This window comes from Chaetura pelagica, unplaced genomic scaffold (assembly GCF_000747805.2).
Source record: "Chaetura pelagica isolate M959 unplaced genomic scaffold, ChaPel_1.0 scaffold50, whole genome shotgun sequence".
NCBI lineage: Eukaryota > Metazoa > Chordata > Aves > Apodiformes > Apodidae > Chaetura > Chaetura pelagica.
Window position 1 is genome coordinate 421414 of NW_009952366.1, and position 27313 is coordinate 448726.

General features: G+C 37.8%; 1 protein-coding gene across 1 annotated transcript in view; it reads left to right on the forward strand.

The window, feature by feature from the left end:
- The window catches only part of OTOGL (otogelin-like), a 92019-nt gene continuing 64706 nt past the window's right edge, over positions 1 to 27313 (forward strand). Inside the window, exons 1-18 of the mRNA XM_010008043.1 lie at positions 1 to 52; positions 1153 to 1192; positions 2288 to 2336; positions 4514 to 4574; positions 6280 to 6378; positions 7023 to 7177; positions 10237 to 10358; positions 11418 to 11623; positions 14262 to 14389; positions 15003 to 15109; positions 17360 to 17466; positions 18166 to 18291; positions 18492 to 18600; positions 18844 to 18890; positions 20248 to 20393; positions 22805 to 22928; positions 24554 to 24731; positions 25653 to 25777. Of these exons, the coding sequence (XP_010006345.1) occupies positions 1 to 52; positions 1153 to 1192; positions 2288 to 2336; positions 4514 to 4574; positions 6280 to 6378; positions 7023 to 7177; positions 10237 to 10358; positions 11418 to 11623; positions 14262 to 14389; positions 15003 to 15109; positions 17360 to 17466; positions 18166 to 18291; positions 18492 to 18600; positions 18844 to 18890; positions 20248 to 20393; positions 22805 to 22928; positions 24554 to 24731; positions 25653 to 25777 (1981 nt within the window). The remainder of the gene's footprint in view (positions 53 to 1152; positions 1193 to 2287; positions 2337 to 4513; positions 4575 to 6279; positions 6379 to 7022; positions 7178 to 10236; positions 10359 to 11417; positions 11624 to 14261; positions 14390 to 15002; positions 15110 to 17359; positions 17467 to 18165; positions 18292 to 18491; positions 18601 to 18843; positions 18891 to 20247; positions 20394 to 22804; positions 22929 to 24553; positions 24732 to 25652; positions 25778 to 27313) is intronic.

Consider the following 27313-nt stretch of genomic DNA (forward strand, 5'->3'; position numbering starts at 1 on the left):
ATGATACTGTGGAGTATATTCTTGCTTCATTCACTGCTGTCCTCTTTGCAAGGTAAGAACTCTATTTCATCATTGTAGTAGTAATACTAAATTGTAAAAATTATTTTCTAAATATTTTAATATTGCAGCTCCTTCTTTATCTATTTCTAGATAAAACCTTTTTTTGACCCTTGCTGGAATTAATAAATAAAAAACTTTTTAAACACAGATTAAAAAACTGTATATAACCTTTTCCTCTCACAGGTGTAGATGCTAAAATCATAGAATCATAGAACTATTTAGGTTGGAAAAAACCCTTCGGATCACGGAGTCCAACCGTCATCCCTACTCTACAAAGTTCTCCCCTAGCTCTTTAAAAAGTAAATAAATTTCTGTAGATTTGCTACAAAACAATTATTTAGGAACAAAACTGAAATTTCTTAGCTTTCTTGCCATTATTTTCAGATGAGTAAGCATCTAATGATTTTCAAAGGTGTATGGTTTCGTTTGAATAGAGTGTACCTGCAGTTTGTTTTAGCATTTTTAGAATGTTAGGCTAAATAAACATTATTTTGTTTATAGAATTGATTCTATTTTCTGTGTAATGCAAGTGGGTCTTGTAGATAGTTTGTTGTGGTGTTTTTTCAGCAATTACAAGGATTCCTAAAGCAGTATGAGAAAGAAGGGGCTTGGTGTTTTTCTTGTTTGTTTGCTTGTTTTTAAAGCACGAACACTAGAGCATTCAAAATGCTTTAAAATTTTGTCCTACAAGTAACATTCTGAAAATTATTATAGGTAATCACCCTGAAAGTTTGATTCCAGAGAGCTCTGAGCACCTCTTTTATTTTATCAGTTTTATTTTGAGCCTCTGAAGAACTATGAACTCTTTGCTCTTTTTCATGATAGCATGTATCAGAACTGAGACAATGGAAACTTGCAGGTGATGAGTACTTGAGAGAAAGAAACTCTCATGAAGGAAAGCATGTGGTGCTACATCCCTTGGAAAAAGAAAAAAAAAGTTTCTGTAAAGATGCTCTGGAAAACTGAGGATCATTAAAAAATAAAATTCAATACTATTGTTTTAAAATTGACAAAATGTTTCTTGCTGAGTGCAGACGAAGACTGTAGAATAAAAGCAACAAACATTTAACTTGATGACTTTTTAATCTACAGGATCTTGTTGCAAGATTTCTTCTTTGAGAAGAACTTCAAGGTAAGTTTTTATTCCTGATTTGTGAAGTCCTACCAACAGAACAAAAATGAGTATTTGTGACGCAGTGCAAGTTAGAAAGTAAAATACAGCCTTGAATTCAACATGTAAGATGTCATGTACATATACATTGGATGTAAAACACACTTTTGGAATGTTTACAACTCTTTCCAAAGAATTTACATAAAGGGCACAGGTCCTCTGTTTGAAAAATAGAGTCCCTTATAAAAAATTATTCTTCCACTGTCTCGAGAAAGCTTAGAGGAATAATGGAATGAAACCAGGATGAGATCATGATTTCATGACTGGAAAAATACATTAAACAAGTATCCTTCTACAGTTTTAATTGCATGATAAAACCCGAACTTCTATTTGGAGCACAGAAAAGTAAGTGCTATACAGCCTTAAAACAAACATTTTCAATACAAGTTTTGATGTAGAAGCTGAAATCCAAACAAAACCCAAACTAGGGAATGTTCCCTATCCCATTGAATTAAATGGGAACTATGCCATCGATTTCAATATGAGCATCCAGTCGGATGTAGCTTCTCATGTTTAATGACCTCTAATACCTCTGGCAAAGAAACATGCACATCAAATGACATGCTGTCTTGGACTGTTGATAAAACTAAGTATGTATTATAGTTTGATGCCCTTGTTTCTAAACTTAATCACAAATTAAAGTAATCTACACCTGGAGAATAATATCTTCCTATCAAAAGTACTGTCACACTATTCAAGTAACTTTTGGGGAAACTTGCAGCCACTTGCACTTAGCATCAAGTAAATACGAAGCTGCTTTTCAATTTTGTATCCTGTCATGTAAGCCTATTTTGCCTATTTGTGTCTGCCCCACAAGCTCCAGGTACCTCCCTGTCCTAGCAGAGATCAGAGTGCTGCCCAATTCTGTAAAATGAGACTACAAGAAGAAAAAAAAAAACACTAAAAAAACCCCTCACCCTTTAAAATGTTAACCCAAGAAAGACCTCTTTGATAAAGTGATTGTAATCAGAGAGAAACACTTCTCCCTGGGGAGCTGCTTATTCAGGTTGCTCCAGGGACCTTTGATAATACAAGATCCTTTTTGTTTTCTTCCAGAAATGAGTTTAATGCAACTCGACAGAAAAGAGATCTCATAGCAGCTGAGGTAGGTTATACCTCCAAAAGCGGCTGGGAGGGGGAACCCTCCCCTCTTTTTCTGCTCTGGGCCTTTGCTGTCCTTACAAAGGAACCTTTGTGGGGAGAAGGGCTGTAACAGGAGGACAGTGAGGAGGAGCAGCCGTTCCCTGTCTGCTCATCCTCTGCAGGAGCCCATGGCCTCTTGCTTTCATTCAGGCAAAGTGCCTGGTGGGCAACCCACCCTGAGGAGCTGGCTGACGTGCACCATGGGACCGTGATTGTCTTTTGTGAGGGTGAACAGAGAGCCCCACGGAGCTGCTCATGTTTGGTGAGGGGCACCATGGCATCTCTGCCAGCAAGGCTCTTTCCTACACACGTTGCAGCGGCAGCTTTGGCCTGGCTCTGCTTCCCACTGCCCGGCCCACCCCTGCCTCAGCACTTTATCCTGGCAATATTGTGCTGAAATAGTCAACTGGGGAATCTCATTCACCTGCTGGTACATGTCTCAGGCTATGGAGCCTAAGCAAGGGTTATCACCCTGTTGGATGGCGGCAGGTAGGAAGCCCAAGGTGGTCCTTCCTCATGGTCTTGCAAGGGGCCTGCAGCCCAACTATAGATGATTTTTTGCAAGTCCCTTTCAGATCGATGTGCCTCCTGGTTAAGTAGTAGCTGATGTGAAATACTGTGCTAAGGCAAGTTGAGCCTCTGATGGAAATGGGCCCTCTGGACTGACAATGTCCCACGTGGGCCTTCAGGAGGAAAGTGCTGCCACAGCAAGGGCTCTCTACCTCCCTCAAATAACGCAAAGGCCAAAAGCCACTTCCCTGCAGAGAAGGGGTCAAAGTAACTATCAGGAGAAATGGTGACGGACGTTGTTGTGCAGGGAGGGAAGGATCCTCTCCAGCTATCAGCAGGCCATGGGGACCAGGAAGAGTTTTGGTGTGGGGGCCTTCCAGGAGCTGATTTGATGAAGTCCATTACAGGCAGATTTTAGATAGATTGTGCAACTTGAATGCATCTTATGACATATTTCCAGTTGGAAAAGGAAAGTTTTAATGTCACTGTATGGGGGTATTAGTGAGGCTTAACCTAACCTGCTCCTTGCACAGCACTATTCACTTTGAGATCCATTAGTTCATACTCCAGACATGAAGAATGACTGGTGGCAGGAGGGAAGAAAGGAATTAGCTTACAAATGAAGACTTAAACAATAAATTTTGCTTAGTTGAGCAGCTGAAGGCTAGCATATCTGTTTGTAGGAAGCACAGAAGAGTAACTGTTGTCCCATAGAACATCAGATAGGGGATAAATAAAAACCACAGAGAAGAAGAGCTATTTAAGCAAAAGGGCCTAATTTTATAAAACAAAAGGATTTAAACTGGACATTAATAAATGTAGGAAATATTTAACTACCCAGCACTTCACACTCATAAACTTTACAATCAGACTGATGGGGGCAAAAACCTGAGTGCTTTCAGCCTAGAATGGGATCAGTTCTAAGAAGGGACAAAGCAACGTGACAAGCAGCAGTAGCAGAGTACTGGGTCAGATCCAGGATTTCCTTATAGTTTGATGTTCCTCAGTTCCTAAATAAGACAGGAAGCATATCAGGCAGTTTTGACTCCTCTTTTGCTTGGGATGAACCAAAATGCAATTCTGAAGGATCTCAAGGAGGACATGAAATCCATCGCAGTTGGAGTGGCCACAGTGGGATGACCAGGGTGCTGCACAGAGCCTGAGTTAGGGGAGAGGATGAAACGGAGGGATATTGCATCTTTGAGCTCTCCACCTATTGGTATTTGACCAAAGTGAAAAGGCAGGAGTGTTCTCTGTCCCCTCACTCGTCCATCAAAACGTAAATGCAAAACTTCCCAGGTGGAGACCCGCTGGTTCATTGGCACTGGAGGGTATGGAGAGGAGGCCAGCAGTGATCCCACAGCACAACTGTATCATTCCCCACCTGTCCAAAAGCTGTGCTTCTCCTCCCTCTGGTGCCGATTGCTGCAGCCACTGCCTTTCGTGCTGGCACAGGCTGCAGCTCCCTCCTGCAGCGCCCACAGCTGTGCCATGTGCTGGCTGAGCTGCAAATTACTCTTCTGAATTCAAGTCCCAACCAGTGTTTGTTAGGCTGCAAGGCCTCAGGTTCATAGTGGCTCACTTGTAAAGCACAGACACCCTGATTTTGCTTTAATGTTTCTCTGCCAGATTCAAGCTGCCTCTCCTCGGACGCACCTTCATGGGGCCTTGACACGGAGTCTGCCGGGAGGTCAGTACCGTGCTCCTCACCCGTGGGAGGAGAGGTGGTCCTGAAAATGCTGTCTTCCTACCAACTTTTCTGTGTTACTGTGGCTTGTGGGAGCTCTCCTTATTTTATGCCCTTCTAAAACCTCCTCTGTCTCATTTTCTCATTTTCTCCATGTTAAATCAGGGAAAATTCCTGTTAAAATTTTACTTTCAAAATAATGTCTTACAACCAAATCTGAACAACTAGCTAAGTCAATCTTTCAAATTTTCATTAAAAATAAAAAATTAGTTCCATGCAATTTTTCTTTTCTGCCACTTTTTCTGGTCTTGGCAGAGGGTGCATGTAAACATGTGACAGGTTATACAAAGGGATGGGGGTGCTCAGGCAATGAGCATGCAGCTGTTCCTGGAGGGCTTGAAACATTGTACAAAGATGTAAAGCAGGCCCAAGTTACAGAAGCTTTTTTTGTTGAAAAATTAATTGTATGCAACTGAACTTTGGTATCCTTCTTGAAAAATATGTATGCCTGGGTAGGTGCTTTCTGTTGGTTGGGGGTTTTTTTCCATATAAACGAATTAGTGTAACTTTAAAGCTCACAATTCTAACAACAGCAAAGAAGTTTTCCACATTAACGCTGCTGTGTAAGCAGTATTTTCTCCTTTGTCAGTATTTTCAGAGTATGTGTGTATATTGGGAAAGCAATTTTTAAGTGGAAAAAAAATAAAAACTAAGCGTGGAAGGGCTTTTTCACAGTGAAGGCTGATATTCTTAATAATTGGTAATTTCTGTGTGTGCATTACTGCAAAGGTCCCGTTTGATTCCTATTTTATATCACTAGCAACTTTACCATGGGTTCACTGAGAGCAGAAAGGCCTTTTTATTTCATTTACTTCCTCATTTCTGCCATGCTTTTTAAATAACCATCAACAAGATTGTAAGCATTTCTATCTAGGGTTTTAGTCTTTCCCTGAGAATGAAAGCAACTATCTGCATAACCTGATGAAATTTTCCTCTTAGACTATATTTCTTCTCCACTTTCAGGAAACTATAATTTAGACCCACCTTAGTGAGTGGTTAGTAGCTGCCAGTGAGGTCTTATCTTCCAAACATACTATAAGACCCTTTAATAAAACTGAGTTTGGAAACAATTACTAATTATAACATAAAACAAGCCATTCCCATGGAATCTTAAGTCTCTGACTCCAGTCACAGCTTCAGCAGAAATAACTTTTTAACTGATTTTTTTTCTAGCATGGGGAAGGTTATTTATAATTCTTTTTGACTCTGTAAATTATATATTCTGGCCTGTTCATAAGCTGAATGTACCCTTTGCTGTAATGCTTAGGAGGGAGGAGCTGAACATCTGTATACATTGAGCTGAATTTATTGAATCAGAATAATCTGTGTCCTGTGTATTTCAAGATCAGCAAGACTGGGACTTGCTTTCTTTACATGGGAACTTGACCTTTTGTTTGCTGGGAGGAGGTTGACCTTTTGCCCCTTTGTTAGTTTACAAGTCTCAAACCAAATGAGAGAAAACCTTGCTCCTTTTTTAACCAAGGAACACAAAGGATAAAATTAAGTAAATGTTAAAAACTGGACATTATTGTCAGTTAATTTTCTGAGCTAATACGGCATATGATTTAACAATAAACAGATTTAAAGTGGATCTTAGTCTGTTTGTGAAATACTTTATCTACTGAAAGGCTGCTGTGCTTCCTTACAGATTCATGTCCTCAGGATTGCCTTAATGGAGCAGCCTGCACAGAGGCAGGTGACTGTGACTGTCAGTTGTTTCAGGCTCAAGGAAGCAGGTGCCAAATTGGTAAGTTTTGGGCCAAAAGAGTCAAGTTTCAGCTTCAAGTGAGATTGAAGGTACAGGTTTTTAAGACAATAGTGTAAAAAGCCTATTTGTTGTTCCTCTGTAAAAGGGCTGTCATTCAACTGGTAGCTAAGAGGATTAAAATGGTGTTAGGGGTACATATAGAGCAACATGAGGAATACCCACATTTTAGCACTTGGGCTTTAATGATACACAGATGCCATAACAGATAGAGCACTGTCTAGTACGTCGGTAGCTAGCCAGCTTTTTTATTGTCACTGCATTTTTCTAATAAAATTCCTGCAAATAAAATTATAAAATATTTCAGTGCATTAGTTTCTGGACTCTACTGCATGTAGGGAACAATAAGAACTGTCTTCCAGGATCTGGAGAAGATCTAAATCCCTTACCTCTACTTAAAATTAACACATCTCCACTGAAGAAAATAAAAAATCTTACTATGATCACTCATGAACAAAACTGCAACATAAGGATTGAAAAAAATATATTTACTTTATTTAAAGTTGAATAAATGAGGTTTTCTTTTGTCCTTGCTATGTATTTCCTTTTTAAGCTCTTATTTTCTTTCTGACACCCATCAATTTTTGATTACTGTGCTTATTGTAAGCTGTGTGTGTTCTCTCCAGTACCTAACACTGGTAAGGACAGAGACGGGATTTGCAAATCATGGGGACAGTATCACTTTGAAACATTTGATGGCATCTACTACTACTTCCCAGGAAATTGCTCTTATATTTTTGCAAAAGACTGCAATACTCCAGAACCCCAGTACACTGTTTGGGTAAGTATTTCAGCATACAGTAGAAATAACACACAGAGTATTCCTGTATTACAGGACTTAGTTTTCAACGTAAGTGAAATAAGTAGAGAGAAGATAAATACATCAAACCATTGCATTGCTTACTTAAATATAAAATTATAATGCTGGAAAATGTCTAAGCCTATGTGAAGTGACTCAAAATACTGATGAAATGATAATAGAGTCAGTATATTAAAAATAGCAATTCTTACTCCCTCTATCCTAAAAAGGATCTCTGATCTCCCTTTTCTGGGAGCAGAAGTGGGTCTTAAAGCAGACCTTGAAAATGTCAGCTGTCAGATTGTAAAAACACTTGTGTTGCTGAGTAAAATGCAAACAGCTATCAGCAGCCTGATAGCTGGGCACCCAGGTGTCCTGGGTGCTGATCCACAGCCATCACTACTCTATGGGGAGCTGCCTCCCTGGCCCATGGAAAATTTTCCCCTCTGGGGATTTGTCTTCTAATTTTGGATTGCCTCTACGTCATGTGGAGAAGATGAACAGCTCATAAGCCTTTATCTTGACCTATGTATGGAAGGAAGTATTTTTAGTAATTTCTTCAAATTGCTGAGTATCCATGGATAATGACTATGGTTCAGGGAGAGTTCAAACCTATACACTCTTTGAAGGAAGATGCTCTGTTTATTGGGCTGTTGGTTACTGTGGGGAGAGGATACAATGTCATTATGTTATTTTTTACACAATAGTTGGGATTTGGTGCTGATTGGGCAGGGGAGAGAGGACAAGATGGATCCTAATTTGGAACCTTAGTGGTCACAGAGCTCAGAGGGGCAAAGGCAGACACAGATGCTTATTTCTGCTCCAAGGGCCAGTTTTCATTTATAAACACCTCCTTTCTATCCAGACAATAGCATCTGGTGAAGATAAATCTGCCATTAAATTGCCATTTCTGTTCACTCAGGATGCAGACAGATACTGTCACACCTACCTTCCATGATTTAGCTTTAATTCTTTGGATTTTGTGTGCAGCTATCATATTTTTTGAGTTTTCAGAAAATGCTGTAGCAAAGCACAAGACTATATTAAAACCTAGAATAGCTGTTTCAGTGTATTCCAGTTAATTTCCAGTGGATTTCAATGGATTTCTGGTGGAAGGAGAGAAACTACCATTTGATTGCTGGAACAAATGTGTTTTGCTAAACACTGAAATTGTTTACTCAGAAAAGGCACAATTAGTGTTGAAGAACTGCAGTTATTATACGGTGTGCAATGGTGAGCCAAGAACCTCATCGAATCCACACATTATGGTCTTTCTGGCTTTAATAATCCACCTCTCTAGAGGAGAAGAAAACAAAAGACTTATTTTGATTTTCCTTTATTATGTTTCTGAATTGGACTAGGTTTACATAAAAACCATCTGTCAAGACTAGTAATATTAACATTGTCTTTAATTATGATTATCTTTATACATGTGAAAACTCCAATGCTTTTCCTGGTTTGGTTTATTTCACTCTAAGAAACAGTAATTAGTTTTTACTTTCAGGATTAAGTATCTGTTTAGAAGTCCAGTTAGAATATGTGTTAGCATTGTGTGTGTTTACCAACAGATCTTTTCTACAAAGATGATAGCTCTAGTTACTTTTACAGCCTCCACTACCAACCTGGCAAAATGTTTCTCAATGACTAATCTATTTAGTTTCTCAGCATTGTCAAGTAAACTGGTAATGCAACTCCCATCCTTCTCAGAGAATGGTGGCACATAAAATCATAGGAGTAATATTTGAGCTATCTAAACTCTATTTATATTTTAATTTATGTAATGGTAGGTATCTAAGATTCACAACACATTCCGCTGTCTCCTCAGCGGTGTCTGAAGTCAGCTCCTATACTACTGAAGGATGGTAGTGTAGGACATCTCACTGAGATCAATGAAATTGAAGTTTTTCTCAAGCCCTTGGAGTAGGTATGTGCTTAAAACTGTGACTATGTGAGTGTAATTCAAAACTGTGTAGTAGTTAATTGGTTGGAGTCTATGCATGGAAAGTTGGAGACCTACACCTGTATAATAAATCTGAGTAAATCTGAACTCACAGTTTTCAACTCCTGAGAGCATGCCCTGGCCAATTAAAGCTGTGTGGTCTATGGGAACAAGGACCTTCCTAGAGGATTCATGCTCTGCCATGGCAAAGGTTGGGAATACAAAAGGAAATCTGACTTTGGGGGTAGCCTCCTTTTTGCCGAACCATAGGAATGCTGGCTTATCAGGCCTGTTCCAAACTTTGATTACACATTTTTTAAATGTGAGATCTACTTCACTGCCATAAAACTCTAGACATGCTGAGACAGGAGTTGCACAGTTTTAATTTCTGGAAGCCTGCATCTGAGATCTGTTTAACACCTCTCTCTAGTAGTGGGCAGCTATGGAAGTCACACAGTACTGATACCTGAGATGCATTTTTGCAGATCTTTCTCTGACTGACTGAAACTTGTATTTCCATTATTGTACTAAAACTAGAAAAGCTGATAGGTGACTCAAACCAATACCCTGGCTCACTGTGCTCACTCTGAAGTCTCAGCAAATCCTGGGTGCATCAGGAAGGCAAGGTGGTAGTTCAGACAATGCCAGTTTCAGTTCTCATGGAGAACTGTGGTATTATCCTGAGGTTTTGTATTGGGTTGCAGTCCCTCTTACAGATCAGACCTCTAGGAACAGAAAAATAGGGGTGTCTCCTCAGTGCAAGTAATGAGTTCCTCTATTGGCAGTTATAAGCTAGCTCACTACAGCGTCTCTGAAGTTAATCTATATAAAATAACAGACTATTTAATCCAGTATTTACATCGCTATCTTGTGATGCTCTGTGCTAGTAAACAGTCACTGTATTTCTCAGTAGTATTAGACAGTTTGAATTTCTAGTTTTGCATGTCTTTGTAATTGTGACTTTTTAATATGCATTTGTAAAGCTCTTTCAGCATTTGGTGCATAGAAATGTAAATTATCATATATGAGTTTATGAAAAATTGAATGAAATTATTGAAACAAAACATTTATTCTTATTATGTGTATATTTTTCCACTCTTAGGTTCATAATAGTCCTTACTGTTATGGTTCAGTATATACTTGTCAGAGGTCTGTCAGCTTATTTTTTTCAAACCAAGAAGAAATAATTATTTCAGGACATGAAGTAAGAAAAGCTGGAATCAGGTGAGTGTTCTAATGGTGTGTTTTAACATTTTATTGCAAAAAATATAGTTTGGAGTTTGGGCACATAATGTTTTTTAAAGTAGCCAGAGAAAATAATTTTATATATATCTATATTTATTCCTTGCTGTTCTGTATTGGAGTTAATAGAGCTCTAGTGTGAGCAGATGTAGTGGTGCTGATGTAATGCCTGACATCATTTTCTTCTAGACAAGCCTGAATGGGTTGAATCAAAGATATTAAGTCCTCTTTGCCCCTTTTGGGCAAAAACCCCACAAAACATCTCTGAGGTACATCAACCCCTCAGATTTACCAGTTTTGTTTTTTTGTTTGTTTGTTGTTTTTTCTTTTTAAATAAGTAAAACAATAAATGCAAGGCTATCATAAGTGTGTTGTACTGGTTTATGAAGTATAGTAGATTTCAAGGAGTTGTTAAGGTGTTCTTGCCATCCCCTTTGATGTAATGCTCTAGCCATTAGCATCTGAGACTAATAGCTACAGAAATTCTTTTCCTCTCAGCAGAAGTAACTTTGGAAGATTAGAATTATATCTGTGCTGCAATCTCGCTGTCCAGTGGTCTTTGGCCAAAGGAGGAGGATATGCAGTGTTTTAGTCAATAGTATTATTTTTACTGTAAGTTCCTCCATTTGCAGATGTTTAAGCCAGTGAAGACCCTGTGCCCAGAAGGACCACTGGTGGTCATAGTGTCACAAAACTCCCTGCACAATGCAGCATGCTTATGAAGTCACATATTCCTCCTCAACATGCCCATGCTGGGTTTTGAAAATGAAGATTCATTATGCTTTCAGGCTTATAATTGGTACAACTATTGGTACAACTGATGGGTGTATGCAGCAGAAAAGCCTTCCTTTTTGATGGTCTATATAGGGAATTAAACAGCAGAAAAGGTAGTAAAAGCATGACTAAGAATTGAATGGAAATGTCTATATAGACCTGGGGAAAAGTGGTTAGTGAGTTAGGAGGTGATGTTTTGTGTGGTATTTTTCTAGCACTAACCTCATCTCATGTGGGATCTTTGAAGCAGGCTGTTTGTTTTTCCAGATTAATGTTGCCTCAGACAGTTGGAAATGCTTTCTTTGAGAGACTGGCTGACTATGTTCTGGTGAAGACTACCTTTGGTTTTTCTCTTGCTTGGGATGGCAACTCTGGTATTTATATTAAGCTGACAGAAGATCATAAGAGGAAACCTTGTGGCCTCTGTGGAAATTTTAATGGCAATAAACACGATGACCTAATACTGCAAAATAGTAAGTAAACAGCTTAGAAATACATCCTTGTGTGAACAACTTCCATGTTCACTTTCAGTATAGTAATCTAAAAAGGCAGAGTCCTGTTGCAGTTATTTCAGTTGAAAATAGAATATCTGTTCTGCTCCTCCTGATCATTAAGGATGCTAAGGGAAAAAGTCCTAGTTCAAGAAAACATTTCTATGTAGGTTCAGGCTTTTTCTTGCTCTGCAAAGTACTTGAGGTATGTTTATCTTAGCTGATGAAAGTGCATTCAAATGATCAATAATTAAACAAATGCTTGTAGTTTTCCCTATGTTTAAAGATGGAGGGAGAAGAAGAAAAGAATTAATATTTGGAAAAAGCACCATCTCGAGTAATTTGATTATATAAGCATCATAACAATGTGAGTTGAAATATGTACATTTCAAAGCTGTTGCCAGAGACTTCCTTGTCTCTCTTGCTTGGTGTGATCCACTGTGGGCCTCCAACTATGTTGTAGGATGAGGAACTGCCCGATGCTGCGTCTGAGGCAGAGACAACTTGCTAAGCTGGTATAATATTCTGTGGTCTATGCGGTCTATAGGGGTTTATGTCCAATGTACAATTAATGTGAAAAAATCCCCAAAGAACAAGCTTGAGACTAAGAGGAATATTTTTCTTAGTCAGTGATAAAAACAAAGATAGGACTGTTTTATCATTAATTGCTGAGAGAATCTGGTCCCATGGCCCTGCATAGTCTTAAGGCACAGAAGTTACCTCACTCCAACTTTTTTTCCTCTGTTTTTTTCCCCATTTTTTATGGTTGATATCAGAACTTTTTGACTTTAAGTGAAGGAAAATGCAGTATACCTATATTTGTATAGTCTTAAAAAAATTTGCTTAATATAAATTTCTCATGACTCTTCTCCCATGAGAGCAGTAAGTTTCCTGTTTCATGCATTAAGTTCTTCACACCAGAGTATAGTATGTTTAATAACTTGTTAAAGCTGATTATCTGCAATAACGGAGAAAAATAGAGTTTGGAGGAGATAGTGAATTCACACAATCCCTGAAAAATGGTAATTTGAGTATATTTAGTGTTAAAAAGCACTTACAGCTCTTAGCTTTGTTTATTTCTAGAGCTACATTTCTTCACTATCATGATTTCTTCTGGCATTTTTCTTTATCAGAGATGATGGTATTATTGTAATATAGAATTGAGAGCACTATGAATCATTTGAACCTTGAACCAGTTGTGTAACATGGTGCCTTGACTCTGTAGCATGATACTCTGATATTTTCACAAGAATGGACTGCTAATTCAAATTACTTCTAAGTTGTAACATATTTCTAAGTGTTTCCAAATCTTATAAATAATTTGGGAGGGTGCTTTATCTCCCCCAATTCAACTACTTCCTCCTAGTAGTGTAAGAGAAGATTTTACATCTGTCCTGAGTCCTCCAGAGTGTGGATGCTCTCTATTTGTAATGCCCCAATTAAAAAAGTTGCTGGGAGGCATGTTACAGTCCATTTCAAAGCACAGTTTAAAAACAAACTCCTTTGTCTTTTTATATTCATCTTTAACATTTTTTGGTATTGATTTAATATACAAAGCTGTATCTGTGAATATAACTGTTTCAAGGAGAGTGATTTTATTTTGTGGCTTTTTTTTTAGGACTTAGAAAATTTTTTTAAAGAAATGTAAAAATGTAAAAAAGTGTTTAAAATGTTGGGTTTTTTTCAGAAGCAGAATTATCACTCAACAGATTTCCCTCTAGATCAAAACCCGGGTTTTTTGTTTGAGAAGGTTTTTCAGCATAAAGAACTATTCCATCAGAGAGGGAGAAGTGTTTTACGTCTCCCTGGCTCTTAAGTAAAATAGACTGGTGGTTAGGATCTTATCTTTGTTTATTTGTGGAGATCCAAGTACAAATAACTGATTACTGTGCTTTGGGACCTTTCACATTGCAGCATGTCGAACTTTGTACGTCTTGTGCTAGAGTAAGTTAGATTAAGTTTTGGATAGTACAGCTCTGTGAAAAAAAACATCACCAATTTGATTTTGATAACCATAACTTTAAGGTTCTTCAAGGTAAAGGCAATATAACCCTTTTAAACATATGTAATAATATAGAGAAAATGTAATATTCTTGCTTCAAAAATATGTAAATTTGGGGTCTGTTTCTTTACTACCAGCTTTCTTGTATGCTCATGTATCCTTCTCAGCCTGTTGCCATGACTTCCAGCCATGCATCTTGTTCATTAATTCTCCCATGCTCCTGCTGTGAGGAGAGCTGGCATGTAGTTGTGTGTTCGTGGTGTTTCTGCTGCAAGGGAAAAGGAGGGAGATAATAGTTCTAACTACCTTTGTGAAACATGGTAAAAACCTTAAATTGTTCTAAAGTAATGTGTTTTTTCTCCAGTATTGAATGCATTATGCTTCTCCTTGTCTGTATATTTATCATAAAATTGTCAGTGCTTGCCCTTAAAATCCTACCACCAACACCTCATATATATACTTCATGTTTCCATTTAAATGTAGTATAAAGTACTACCTTAAATTAAAAAAGAAAAAATAACATTTTTCTACTCTGAACATAATGGTAACTGAGGTAACAAACACACTGAGAAGCTGTCTTTTGTGTTGACTTCCACAACTCCCCTTTTCATGTAGTAGATGAATATACAGAAGATATTGCTGCATTTGCAAATAGCTGGTCTGTGCAAACCTCAGATGACACAGCTTGTGTACCTACTGCCTCAGATTTTTCCAGTCCTTGTTCAGCTGATGCAGAATCCACTGAGGTAAGTTAATCATGTTATTCACACACACACACGTGCGCGCACACACACACATTCTATCTTCACTGTCTATTGATAGTACAAGATTCTAGCGATAACCACTTAGTGGAAAAAAGCCTTAAATGCATTGAGGCTTTGAGAAAGGGAATTCAGATCCAGACTATGGCTAGAGAATTTCTGGAGATCTCCAGATATTTAGCTTAAAAGTACAAAGGCTCAGATAGGATGTGCCAGGTTGCACAGGTCTGCTGGCAGAGTTCTTTGTTGCTGCATTGAACTTGGATTTCATTTCCAGTATTGGCAATTATTTGGGAAACTGTGAAATACTGCAGAAGTAACACGCTCAGCTCCTGCATTGACACAAAATGTGTTTTTATTTTCCTCCACTTTTTCACACAAAATGTTTAGCAGCAGCATGGTATCAAGCCAGCCTAGGCACAGGACAATTTTTAGGAAGAATAATAAAGGAGACTTAATAATAAATTGAGACTGTGAGAGTCTCAAATTTTAATGGGGATACAAAGGACACTAGGTCAGGGAAGCAAATCTAAAAAGAACTATGGTTGTTCAGAATGTATTTCCTAACTGTCATTTACTGATTCTCTTCAATCTGCAGGACATATTCTTCAAGTGCCAAATACTCCTACAGTTTCCTTTCCTCAGCTGTCATGAAAGCATAGATCCATATTCTTACATTTCTAGCTGTATGAATGATCTTTGCAGGTAAGACTGGGGTTTTTGTGCATGTATTTTTGAAGCATGCAATGAATGCTCTAGTCTTTCATTTGAGATGAGAACTGAGCAGCTTTAAGGGAAGTTAGGAGGAGCCAAGTTCAAAGCAAAAGAGTTGGGGTTTCTAAGTGGGCAATTTAGTGGGGAAACAAAGGGCACAGAACCAGTGTAACAAGGGATATTTTGATTGCTAAAGGTTTTAATGAATTCAAAGAGAAAAAACCCACAACAAAAGAGGACCTGCTAATCTCAAAAAACCTGAAACCTGTATCTGAAGGTTCTGAACCAAAAATACATGGAGATTATACTAGGGGGAAATACCAATGATGCTGGAGGCGCTGGATCATTTGTCTGACGCAGCTGGACTCTTTTTATGAGCACCCATTATGGTTCAAATTAGTAGAATTATTCAAAACTTTTGATTTTGTAAATTCAGAGTTGTCAAAAGAAATTAAACTCTCTCATTGGTTTTAGTGGAAATTGCACCCCATCGCTCCTGGCATTATATGCAACCTAGTATTTTCCCCTTACCTTTCCAGACTCCTGTTTAATTCTTGTCATTCAAGTTAAACTGGTTCTCCAGAGTATAATTGAAGAGATGACTGAGCAGTGTAGCACTTCCTTTTTAGCAGTGTTTTAAAATTAAGAAGTGATTGTCACAAATAGCAAGATTTTTCACCAGATACTGTGATGGCCTTCTCAGAATATCATCAGTTTAATCAAAAACTTGCAGAAAGAATCACAAGACTAGAAGTAAGAATCACTCAGTGTAATATATTGCAACTTGTTAGTTATTTTTTTATTATTTTTTTTTAGTTTTTTGCTGTATCATAAAGTCAAGATGGAAGAATTGTGTTTGTAGGCAAATTTCCAAAGTGTGCTTCCTGAAGTTTACTATCTAGACATTGATTTCACTCAGATATGTGATGAGTTGTCTCTGAATGGTCTCTTTGTAACTCAGGAGTTTATTGCGACTTCTTCTTAGCAAAAGAAGAATAACAAAAAGCAATTTTTAAACTGTGATATTGAACCAGTGTCATGGTATTAAGGCAGATTTGATATTTTGTCAACATGCATGTGTGTTGATGTGAATTGTGTGAATGTTAAAAAACCTGAACTAAGTTTCTGTGTCTCAGAACCTCATTAATTTAGGCTTATTTTGTTTATAAAAGAGACCTCTCTTCTTGTAGCTTAGTGTCAATTTATGAAGTTTTTTGAGGGGCCATAGTATATGCCAAGCATTCTTTTTATTAAGACCCATTTAATTAGGTTAGATAAGGAGAGCTAGAGAGACTCTAATCACTGTAATAAAGAGTATAGTGGTGTTTGATTTGATAACAGATGTGTTGAAAGCAAAATACAAACACAATGTAATATATTACTAAGACCATTAATTTTGGAAGCATGATCTTGTATGCTGAAAGACAAACTCAGCTGCTCTGTCACAGTCATGCTTAAAATAGAAATGTTGTGTTATGGCTAGTTCATTTTGGCATTGAGTCCTCATTGAGTGATGGGAGTTGTTGGATTTTCCCAGTAGCACAAGGTTGGTGCTATCTTACCTTATGTGACTTACATCAGAATAAAATATGAGCTTACCTAAACACTGATGAATGCCTCTTTGCTTATTGTTGGCAAAAGTGCACTGTAGTGCTTCTTCTATATAGACTAAGGCAGATATATTGTCTTTGCTCAAGGTCACACTGTAAATCCATGAGCCTGTCTACAGTATGTAGTGGATAATGCTTCTGGGCGCCAAGCACTTCAGCAAAATGTCAGGAGTCCACCAACAGGACTCTTCTCACTTAAGTTCAAGGCCTGGCAGGCAATTGGAAATGACCTTGCTACTTGGGCCAGAATCTCTTTTATTAGTCTAGGTCAGGGTTTCCATGCCATGCAGGAGGGAAAGGGCCTGAGATTTGAATCTTGAGAACGTTGAGCTGCCCATTGTATTCAAAACAAAGCCATGTTTCTTTTTCACCATAAGCAGCATTTATCTTTTTTTTGGTAATAAATTAGTGGTTTTGTTCATTGTGGTAATTAGAATGAAATAGCTTTTTGTGAGATCGAAGTATAAAACCAGAACACATTCAGTACAGCTTGTTTTCCCAGTATTTTCATTGTGTGCTGTTCTGACTGAGTGGTGTCAGCTAGGTGTGAAGTATCTAGTGCAATGTCATGTGGCAGAGATTTGTAGATGGGATTTGAGTTCCTTATTACTCTCTTGTTTTATCATTTCAGAGTGGATGATGATGACACATACTGCAGGGCAGTGACAGAGTACGCCAGGGCATGCTCTCATGCTGGGTCCCCAGTGAGGGATTGGAGGGATGACTTTCCTGCTTGTAGTAAGACTCTTTAATAAAGCATACTGTGTGACCTTTGAGATACCTCATGTATTCATTTCAAATAATTCCATCTTGACAATGTTTGTCACTGTAAGACTCAAACATGACACTGGGGTAGAACAGTCAGCTTCACTTTTGCTGGTGAACAATAAAAAAAAACAACTTGCTAGAGGAATATTTAGTTCTGATCTAGATGTGATCTAGATCCATAGAAAATTCATGTTTCTGTAGATTAATTGAAACATTGTGTGTGCTGATCATATTCTAGGACAAAGAATGACCATCTATGGAGACTGGATGCTGCCCTGCTTCCTAGATGACCTTTCTGCATCTATTTGCTCTATAACAGAATTAACACAGTTCATCCAGCTCTTTCTAGTTATCACCACTACCCATAAATTGCAGTTCAGTCTCATGCACAAGACTTTGAACTAGCTGACATATATGTTGTTCAATGACAGAAGCTATAATTTATTTTGGAGGGATGCTGTAAGAATTTTATGAACAAAGACTGAAACCCTGATGAGAGATTCACCTCAGTTCATCAGTTAAAGCCTCTCCAAAAAATCTGTGGTACCTGATCAGAATAATTACCTGTACCAGAAGTGCTGCATGACTGTTAATTTGAGAGAGAGGTGTTCTCCAGTATGGAAAGAAAAATCGCACTGATGTTCAATATACCATGTGGTTTTTTTCTAGCTGACAAGTGTGAAGACAGCTTTGTACACCGTGACTGTATCAGCTGTTGTCCACCAACCTGCACATTTGAAAAAGACTGTCTTGGCAGCAACCTGCACTGCTTAGATGGCTGTTACTGTCCAGATGGTAAATACTGTCAATTTTATGTGAAAAAAATATATGTAGAGCTAATATGCACCATGATATTGAAGTTGTCCAAATAGACTGTGCCTGAAAATTTAATTTATTAACTTTAACTTATTTAACTTAACTTATTTAACTTATGAACTTAACTTATTTATTAAATTTAACTTAAAAAGTTAATCTATTAAATTCCCTCCCAACAGGTCTCATTATGGAAAATGGAACTTGTATCTCTGTGTCAAACTGTCCTTGTATTTATCATGGAACTGCTTTCCCTGTAGGCTCAAAAATTGAACAAGAATGTAGCAACTGGTATGTGAAAGCCTCACATCTCTCTGTGACTGCTGCCTATACTTAGTTTAACATTATACACACACTAACATTTTAAAGAATAATTTATATCTATGTTCTACAGTCTGGGCCCTGTGTATCACTAAAATACGCAGGCCGTTCTATAGAAAGGCTGAATTGAAAACATATTAATTAGCTCAAAACTGCTCTTTTTGATAAAGATCAGAACACTGAATTTCTGTGCTTTGTGATTTTTCCTTTTAGTATTTGTACTGGTGGCATTTGGAACTGCACAGATCATGATTGCCCAGGTATCTGTATTTCACTATTCTTTTCTCCCCTCAATGAGCATAATGGATAACCTTTTCCAAAGACAACAGACCCAGATATGACTCAAGCTCTTCAGATGCTATTTTAAGAAGAAAGGTTAAGCAGATGGATGTTGAGAGTAGGAGTGGGTCAGCTGAGGTGAAGCTGTTAAGTGCCTCATCATACTTATCTTACCTTTTCCCATTTGCTTCCTTAGCTCAGTGAGTTACATCTACCTCTTGTTTTCTAACTTTTTTATGCTCTGTGTTCTTTGGAGTGGGCAGCTTATTTCTACTGCCTGTGCAGTACCTAGGCCATGTATAACGATCTCCTCTCTTATAGGTGAAATTGTATTACAAATAATAAGAAAAGCATCATTCTGATTCTCAGTGTGCTGTATTTTCTCTATTGTAAGAGCAGTTCATGTTGGATAATGATTCTTATCTTTAGAGATTACATGTGTCTGTAATAAGTTACTCAGAGGAACATGCAGTAGTCAGGTAGTGAAACCCCCTTGACAGTTCTGCATCTTAGACAAGATTATACTGTGGAATTGGTTAGAGAGCATTTTTTATAAATTAAGGAATGAGGTTCAGACTTACAAAGCAAGACTTGCCAGAGTGGATCTGTAGTGTAAAACAGTTGACACAGAGAACCACTCCATCTATCCTGTGTGCATTTTGTGTGCACATGACAATCTGATTGCTCTAGTCTGGTTCTAGGGACTAACAGCCTGTTAGTAATGGGGAGCAAGTTAGATGTGTTCCCACAGAACACCTCCTGCAGTAGTTGCAGCCAAAATGGATCTAGTTCATGTGCTCTGACACTTTCCCATGGTGTGAATGAAAGTGCAGTACATGAGGATGTTCTGGAGACTCACTGCAACAGTGCACATCTAATGTGAACTGAAAAATGATATAGTTGCACCCTGAGGACAGACACCTGCAGCCTGTTCATACCTGTGGTAACAAGCAATGTCATAGTTCCTAGGAGGAAGGAGAAGGAAGCTTGTCCTATTTCACACTCAGTTGTGCAAGAAAGATTACAAGAAAAAGATTTTAGGAAACTTCAAGACTGAAAAGAGAAAGCTCTTTTGTGGTTCAGATAACTTGTGATTCAAAGTTATCTCATCTTATTAGAACCAAAAGGTGTCTGCAACATGAGATGGTATCTGATGGAAATAGGTGTATATAACATTAATTTGTCTCTGAATGCCATGGTACCTAGATAAAGTTAGCCTGGATTATGTGCTCAGAAATAGGGAGAAAGTTTCTTATTTATCTCTCCCTTCCTTAATTTGTAGAGTAATGATACATTCTTATGCAAGTGATCATTCTTGTTTATCCCTTTTCTCTCAAGCTGAGTGCTCCATCACAGGTAGCTCTCATTTCACAACATTTGATGGACGTCATTTTACTTTTCTTGGGATTTGCCAGTACATTTTGGTAAAGGGCACTGGGAAAAACAAATTCACAATCACTTTACAAAAAGCACCTTGTGGACAGGTAAGTCACATTTTTGTTGAACATTCAAAACAAATGTGTCTATCCATATTTCAGGCAATCTTATACAGTTTCTACTGTAAACTACCAGGTGGTATTTAACAGAAAATATGTATTGAAAACATTTTACAGCTTTTTGTAAGTGGTTGTATTGCTACATGTTGTATTGCCTTTTGTAAAATCAATTCCATCTTTAGAACGATAAAGTCTAAAGGGTAATTAATTTATGCACACTAAACAAGTATATACACCTTTGGTTATAGTACAAACACGTCTTTAGAAAAGCTCTTGCTGGCAGCACTGAACAGGCTTAATACACTGAGAGTATTTTGTCAGGTATCCAACAACAAGCTTTACAAATAGAGGTGCTTATAAGAAGTACTTTTCTGCAAGACTGGATTTAATGATGTTACGAGTCACTTAGGCTCTCAGGAGAAGGGGCTCAGAGACTGTGACCCAGAGCTGTCCACGTGCTGAGGGCTGGGATGCCTGAACTCATCAGCATGGAGTGATGCACTAAAGCTGCTCTACTATGGGGATGTGTCTTATGTCCCTTCAAAAGCTAGACTATGAGCTGGTGCCTCTATTTTGTAAGCACCTCTTTTGCCTGCATAGGTGTTAGGACTCCTGCTTCTGCATTTCAGGTGGCCTCAAGCATGACATTGTTGGTTAGGTAGCCACTAAGAGACAAGGATGCTACTGGAAATGACCCTTAGCACAGCTCTAGGCATCTTGGACAGTTTCTGGGTGCAAACATACAGGCTCTGGGGACCAAAAGATGCTTGATTTAAGCTGTTTATGTGTCACCTTTTGTCCTGTTCTTAGGTTCATAGATTCTGCCTGGTTAGCACACAAAAATGAGGGGTGTTAGTTTATAAGTTATATAGTTTATATGTTTTATAGTCAGACATTTATGAATTATTGTAGTATAGTTCTGGAGAAACTATATCCTTTAGATCTAAAGTCAGAGATGATGACTACATTTCAAGGCGAGAAGCACCTTCATGTGTGCAATAGCTTTTTTCTCCTGCACTGCTGGATTTGGGCTGTGGTTGCATGAGCTTGATATAGAGAGTCTGACTCTTGCTCAAACACTGGTTTACCCAGCAATGAGGAGTACTCTGGATGTCCATGGAAGAATGGCCTTTTGAACCCAGTATCAGTACATGGGGATCTCTCTCCACTTACTACTAGACTGTTACAATAGCTAAAATGCATTTTCCTTTCTCTGATGTGCATATGTGATGTTTTATTTTGTTCTACATACAGTTTCAAGTATTCTGTTTAATGCTTTGAGTGGTAGTTAACAACTGATTTACCTGATGCCATAAATTATATTTCCTTTCTGTTTTTTCCTTCCTTTCTTCCTTTCTTCCTTTCTTCCTTTCTTCCTTTCTTCCTTTCTTCCTTTCTTCCTTTCTTCCTTTCTTCCTTTCTTCCTTTCTTCCTTTCTTCCTTTCTTCCTTTCTTCCTTTCTTCCTTTCTTCCTTTCTTCCTTTCTTCCTTTCTTCCTTTCTTCCTTTCTTCCTTTCTTCCTTTCTTCCTTTCTTCCTTTCTTCCTTTCTTCCTTTCTTCCTTTCTTCCTTTCTTCCTTTCTTCCTTTCTTCCTTTCTTCCTTTCTTCCTTTCTTCCTTTCTTCCTTTCTTCCTTTCTTCCTTTCTTCCTTTCTTCCTTTCTTCCTTTCTTCCTTTCTTCCTTTCTTCCTTTCTTCCTTTCTTCCTTTCTTCCTTTCTTCCTTTCTTCCTTTCTTCCTTTCTTCCTTTCTTCCTTTCTTCCTTTCTTCCTTTCTTCCTTTCTTCCTTTCTTCCTTTCTTCCTTTCTTCCTTTCTTCCTTTCTTCCTTTCTTCCTTTCTTCCTTTCTTCCTTTCTTCCTTTCTTCCTTTCTTCCTTTCTTCCTTTCTTCCTTTCTTCCTTTCTTCCTTTCTTCCTTTCTTCCTTTCTTCCTTTCTTCCTTTCTTCCTTTCTTCCTTTCTTCCTTTCTTCCTTTCTTCCTTTCTTCCTTTCTTCCTTTCTTCCTTTCTTCCTTTCTTCCTTTCTTCCTTTCTTCCTTTCTTCCTTTCTTCCTTTCTTCCTTTCTTCCTTTCTTCCTTTCTTCCTTTCTTCCTTTCTTCCTTTCTTCCTTTCTTCCTTTCTTCCTTTCTTCCTTTCTTCCTTTCTTCCTTTCTTCCTTTCTTCCTTTCTTCCTTTCTTCCTTTCTTCCTTTCTTCCTTTCTTCCTTTCTTCCTTTCTTCCTTTCTTCCTTTCTTCCTTTCTTCCTTTCTTCCTTTCTTCCTTTCTTCCTTTCTTTCCTTCCCTCCTTCCTTCCTTCCTTCCTTCCCTCCTTCCTTCCCTCCTTCCCTCCTTCTTTTTGTTATATTAACATCTTTTTGTAATATTAATGCCTGTTTCTAATGGTGAAACTTGTTTCTACTTAGAATTTTGACCATGCCTGCATTGAGTCTGTAACACTAGTTCTTGAAGATGATGTAAGCAAACAAGTAACTCTCACAAGATATGGTCAACTCCTAACTGACTCTAACCAAGTTTTTAACCTTCACGGTAAGAAGTGCATAGAGTAGAAATTTAACAGGCTTAACATTATTTCTTTTGTATGCTCCAAAGCTTTCTAATAATATATAAGAAAATAATTTATTTAAACTTGACTTAGGAAGTGTAGAATTACTTACTTCTTATAACCTTCATATTCTAGAACTTCACATTTTCAGTCTGTGGAATAGAATCCTTCATTTTACTTTCATTTCTTTGCATTTCTTATCTTCTAGAATACCTAGAAAATCCACTGATTTTATTTGTATTTAGGGGAGAGGAGGTACAAAAAAAAGAAGGAAAGTGAAGAGAGGTTGGAAATAATCTTGATGCTGATGTTAAGCTCTAGACTGATTAAACTTTTTTTGGGATAAATGGCATGGAATACAATCCATGTTCTCTGCAGGATCTAGCTTGCTTTCAGTGCTGACTTATGGTGTGATTTCAGGTGGGTTACTTCACCTTCTCTGAAAAGGATAGAAAAGTAAGTCAGTCTTAAAAGACTGTCATAAAATTAAGCACTGAAGGTAGAAATGATCTTGCTAAGTTTCTGATGGTGATCAGTGGTAATTTCTTACTGGATTTTTAGTCTCCTGAAAAAGTAAAGTGAGAGTTCCACTTTCCGTTCCCAGTCTCTGGCTAAAAAAAGAGTTTAGGGAGTTCAGTGCTAGTGGTTGCAGTTATGTCTTTTCATCATTGAATTTATCCAGTGACAGTTCTGCTTTTGGCATTCCCAATTTCCTATGGCAATGAGTTTCATAGGTCAGTTATACTTCAATTCTGCTTCATAATTTCATGGATAATTATAATTTCATGTCTTTTGAATCAGCCTCTATTTACTTTCTTATCTCTTTCCGTAGCGTGCAACAAACATTATCTATGACAAGTATTTTGGCGTGACATTCCTGATAGTTGGGTGCATCTAGTTAGTCTTATGAGCGAAGAACCTCTTTAAGCTCACAGAAACATCTTATCTGCCTCTTCTCAGTTCATGCAGCTAAGTGTGTGTGTGTGTGTGTACGTGCAGAGGCTGCTTGTGAAGGTAGATCTGCTTTAAGCCTAGAGATGCAAGTAGCCCAACAATGTGTAGCAAATGAATGCTGTGACTGTGAAATTTCCTTTTCCTCACAGAATGGATTTGCTGGGAAGGAAAGCTGGGAATTTGATAGTTCACAAAAAGTCTAAGGAAGGAGCTATACTGATGTCATATCTTCTATTTAAAGATTGCAAGGGGCTTTACAGACATCTGTTAATTAATCCTGTAACATCCTTGGAGACTAAGAAACAAGTGGTTTCTTGTCTTCTCATTGCCAGAGGCATGCTGTTGCATTGCTTTCTTCTAAAAAAAACCACAATGAAATGCAAGAGTGGTTTCTGGATAGCTCCCAGGTACAGAAAGGCGAGAGATTTTTTTTTACTGCCGATAGTAGTTGCCATTCTCGATTCATGTTGCTAATTAAAAAGATACGTAATCTCAGTAGCTCAGGTGGAGAATAGGTGAGGTTATTTGGCTGCAAGTGAGATTGTGGAGTTTCTCTTTAAGTTTTCAGAATCTATTTTGTTTAAGGGGTAGACCAATACAACCTGAAAGTTAGATTTCAATGACTTTGTTTTCCTTTTACTTTTTCTATGTGCAGGGGCTATTGAAATTCAGAATATATCTTCTTTGTTTGTTCAACTGAAAACTAGTTTTGGCTTGAAGATACTGTTTGCTAAAGATGGAGAGAGGATCTATGTTCAAGTTGATGTTGGCTGGAAGAGAAGAACATTAGGACTATGTGGAACATACAATGGGAATTTAAGAGATGATTTTCTGTAAGTTGTATAGGCTGTGTTTCATAACAAGTGAAAAGTTTTTTTTAAATATAATAAGCCAATTTCATTAACATGCTTATACTGTAGTAAACTAATCTTTATAAAATCTCTTAATTGAGAAGTTATTAAGTTTTTAAAATATGAAACCCATAAATTTAGCTAAGTTATTCTAAGATGTTTAGCTAAGTAATTCTAGAAAGGTACCATATCATTTATAGAAGTTATTGGATGATGATACTGCTTGAATGCTTTTTTTTTTCCTCCCTGCTGCTCCCTTATAATCAGAGTAGATACATGAGCACTGACCGAAAGAATGGATTATAATATTCATGTCATCCTCACCTGATTAACCCTTACTATTGCTTGATTTTTTTTTTCCCATATCAAGTTAGAAAAGTAAGTCTGAACCACAGGAATAGTTTAATTAGAAGGACACATTTTCCTTACTTTTGTATATCATTTGCTCCAAAGTTCTTCAAGCTATAATATCACAAATGCTTTCTAGTAACAATAAATGCTTTTGAAACACTTGAGGGAAAAAAAGCACCAAAATGCAAGCAGCCCCTCTCTAGAGCATGGAAATCAGATAACAGGCCAAATTTTTTACATTTCACTGACTGTATGTACTGGAATAAAGGCCAGATTCTCCTCCCGTTAAGGACTTCTCCAACTGAGTTCAGAGTACTTGAATTAAGTGTAAGTGAGGGCAAACACTGAGTATAAGAATGTTTTTGCATGAGTAAAATATTGAAGAATAAGCTTCACATGCTTTCCTTTTGTAGCTCACAAAAGGGAATTCTGTTGACACACTGAATGTTTAATGTGACTATGCATCTAAGGCTTTTTGATGAGCTTGTGTCCTCACCCATGTAGTCCATAAGGTCAGCAGGATGCTTGCAGTGTTGGTATTATCTTTTTCAGTTCTCCAGCAGGGATGATAGAAGGGACCCCACAACTTCATGCCAATGCATGGAAGGTTTCCTCAGCTTGTTCTGTGCCTATCAATATTCCTGTGGTTGATCCCTGCAATGTTAATCAGCAAAATGGTAGGTTTTCACATGGCAGTCTGGAATTAGTTGTATCATACTATTATGAGATATTATGTGTTTTCTCTGTGAAAGAGTTGCATGTATTTGTAGTTCAGCTTCAATTTTAAATATACACACTTTTCCTCATTTTTCTTTTTTTGGCAAAGACCATTCTTTCCACACAGCTTGTAAAAATATAGTAAATCCTTCCTAAATACAAACTATTTGGTTATTTAATGCTGGGTGTACTGGCCCTGAGTCCTAAATTCTCCTGCCTCATATACATGCAGAGTGTTAGGCAGAACACCATCTGTAGTCCTGTAAATTATACCAGTCAAGAGGAAGGATGTGATGCACATTTGTAGATTGACAAAGAAACTACAGGAGACAGAGTCTTGCTGAGACAGAGTTGAGATCAAAAGTCTTGTCTCTGGCTTCTCTGTGCTTGTTGCGTTAGAATTTTCCTTATCCTTCATCTATGTGCTCTGACACAAACAACAAGAGATCTGTGGATTTGTCCAAATTCCTGAGTAAAGATTCAGTTTTGACTGGTTGATGTTCTATGTTTTGCGTTGAACTTTCACTGTCTCCTCATTTCCATGTTGCTGTTATTTTCAATTAGTGAAGACAATGGTCAGACAATAGTTGCCAATTCTGACAGAATTTAGTCTAATGTTTTTCATGTTTCAGATGTAAGGCCTCACTAAGGATATGGGATTTGGCCATATATAGAGCCTGTGGGAGCAAGCCTTAAAATAACCATAAACCTTTAAGAATGTGGGGCATTCTAAGATTTTTTATGTCTTCAGCATTGGCTGTCTTGAAAGCCAGGTCATCTTAGAAAGGTTAGCTCTCTCCAAGACACTTCATGCCTTACTTTCAGTTCTGTACTTCATCAGTGGTAGTGGATTTTGACATAAATGTACGAACATGACTATATGACCTTCTGAGGTCCCTTCCTGTATGAATTTTCCTGTAATACTGTAATATCATCACTGGAAAAAGCAGTCCCAGAGTAAGTGGTCCTGCTTCATCTTACCACCTGTGCTAAGCCAGTGCAAGCATTTTTCCAAGTCTATGCTTATGTTAATCTGATGAAACTGAAAAAGAAATTATTGTTTGTTTACTTATTTTGTGAGGTTACTTTTCAACCAAGTGAAATTCACTCCTTGAGTCTAGTTTACTGAAGGATTCCAGAAATCCTTGTGTATCTGGGAATGAACAGGAAGACGCAGGGTAGGGACAGTCTTTAAGCTGCAAAATTTGCTTAAACATGATCCACACTACGGTGTTCCTCAGATATTCTACCATTTGTGGTGGTAGCATGTTTTAGAGGTAGGAGGATCTCTTGGTATTAGAAGGTATATGGCCAGCTTGGGACTTTCATGCCCTTGAGCTCTAGTTTGTAATGCTTTCTGAGTCTGCATGCCAAGAAGGATATGGTCATTGTGATTTCAAAGCTAAATGAAACATTAAGTAGGAAAAAACATATTCCAAGCTTTGGAGGATTCTTCTAACTCTTTTGAAATACATTTTTCTGTTAGTGAAGTTTCC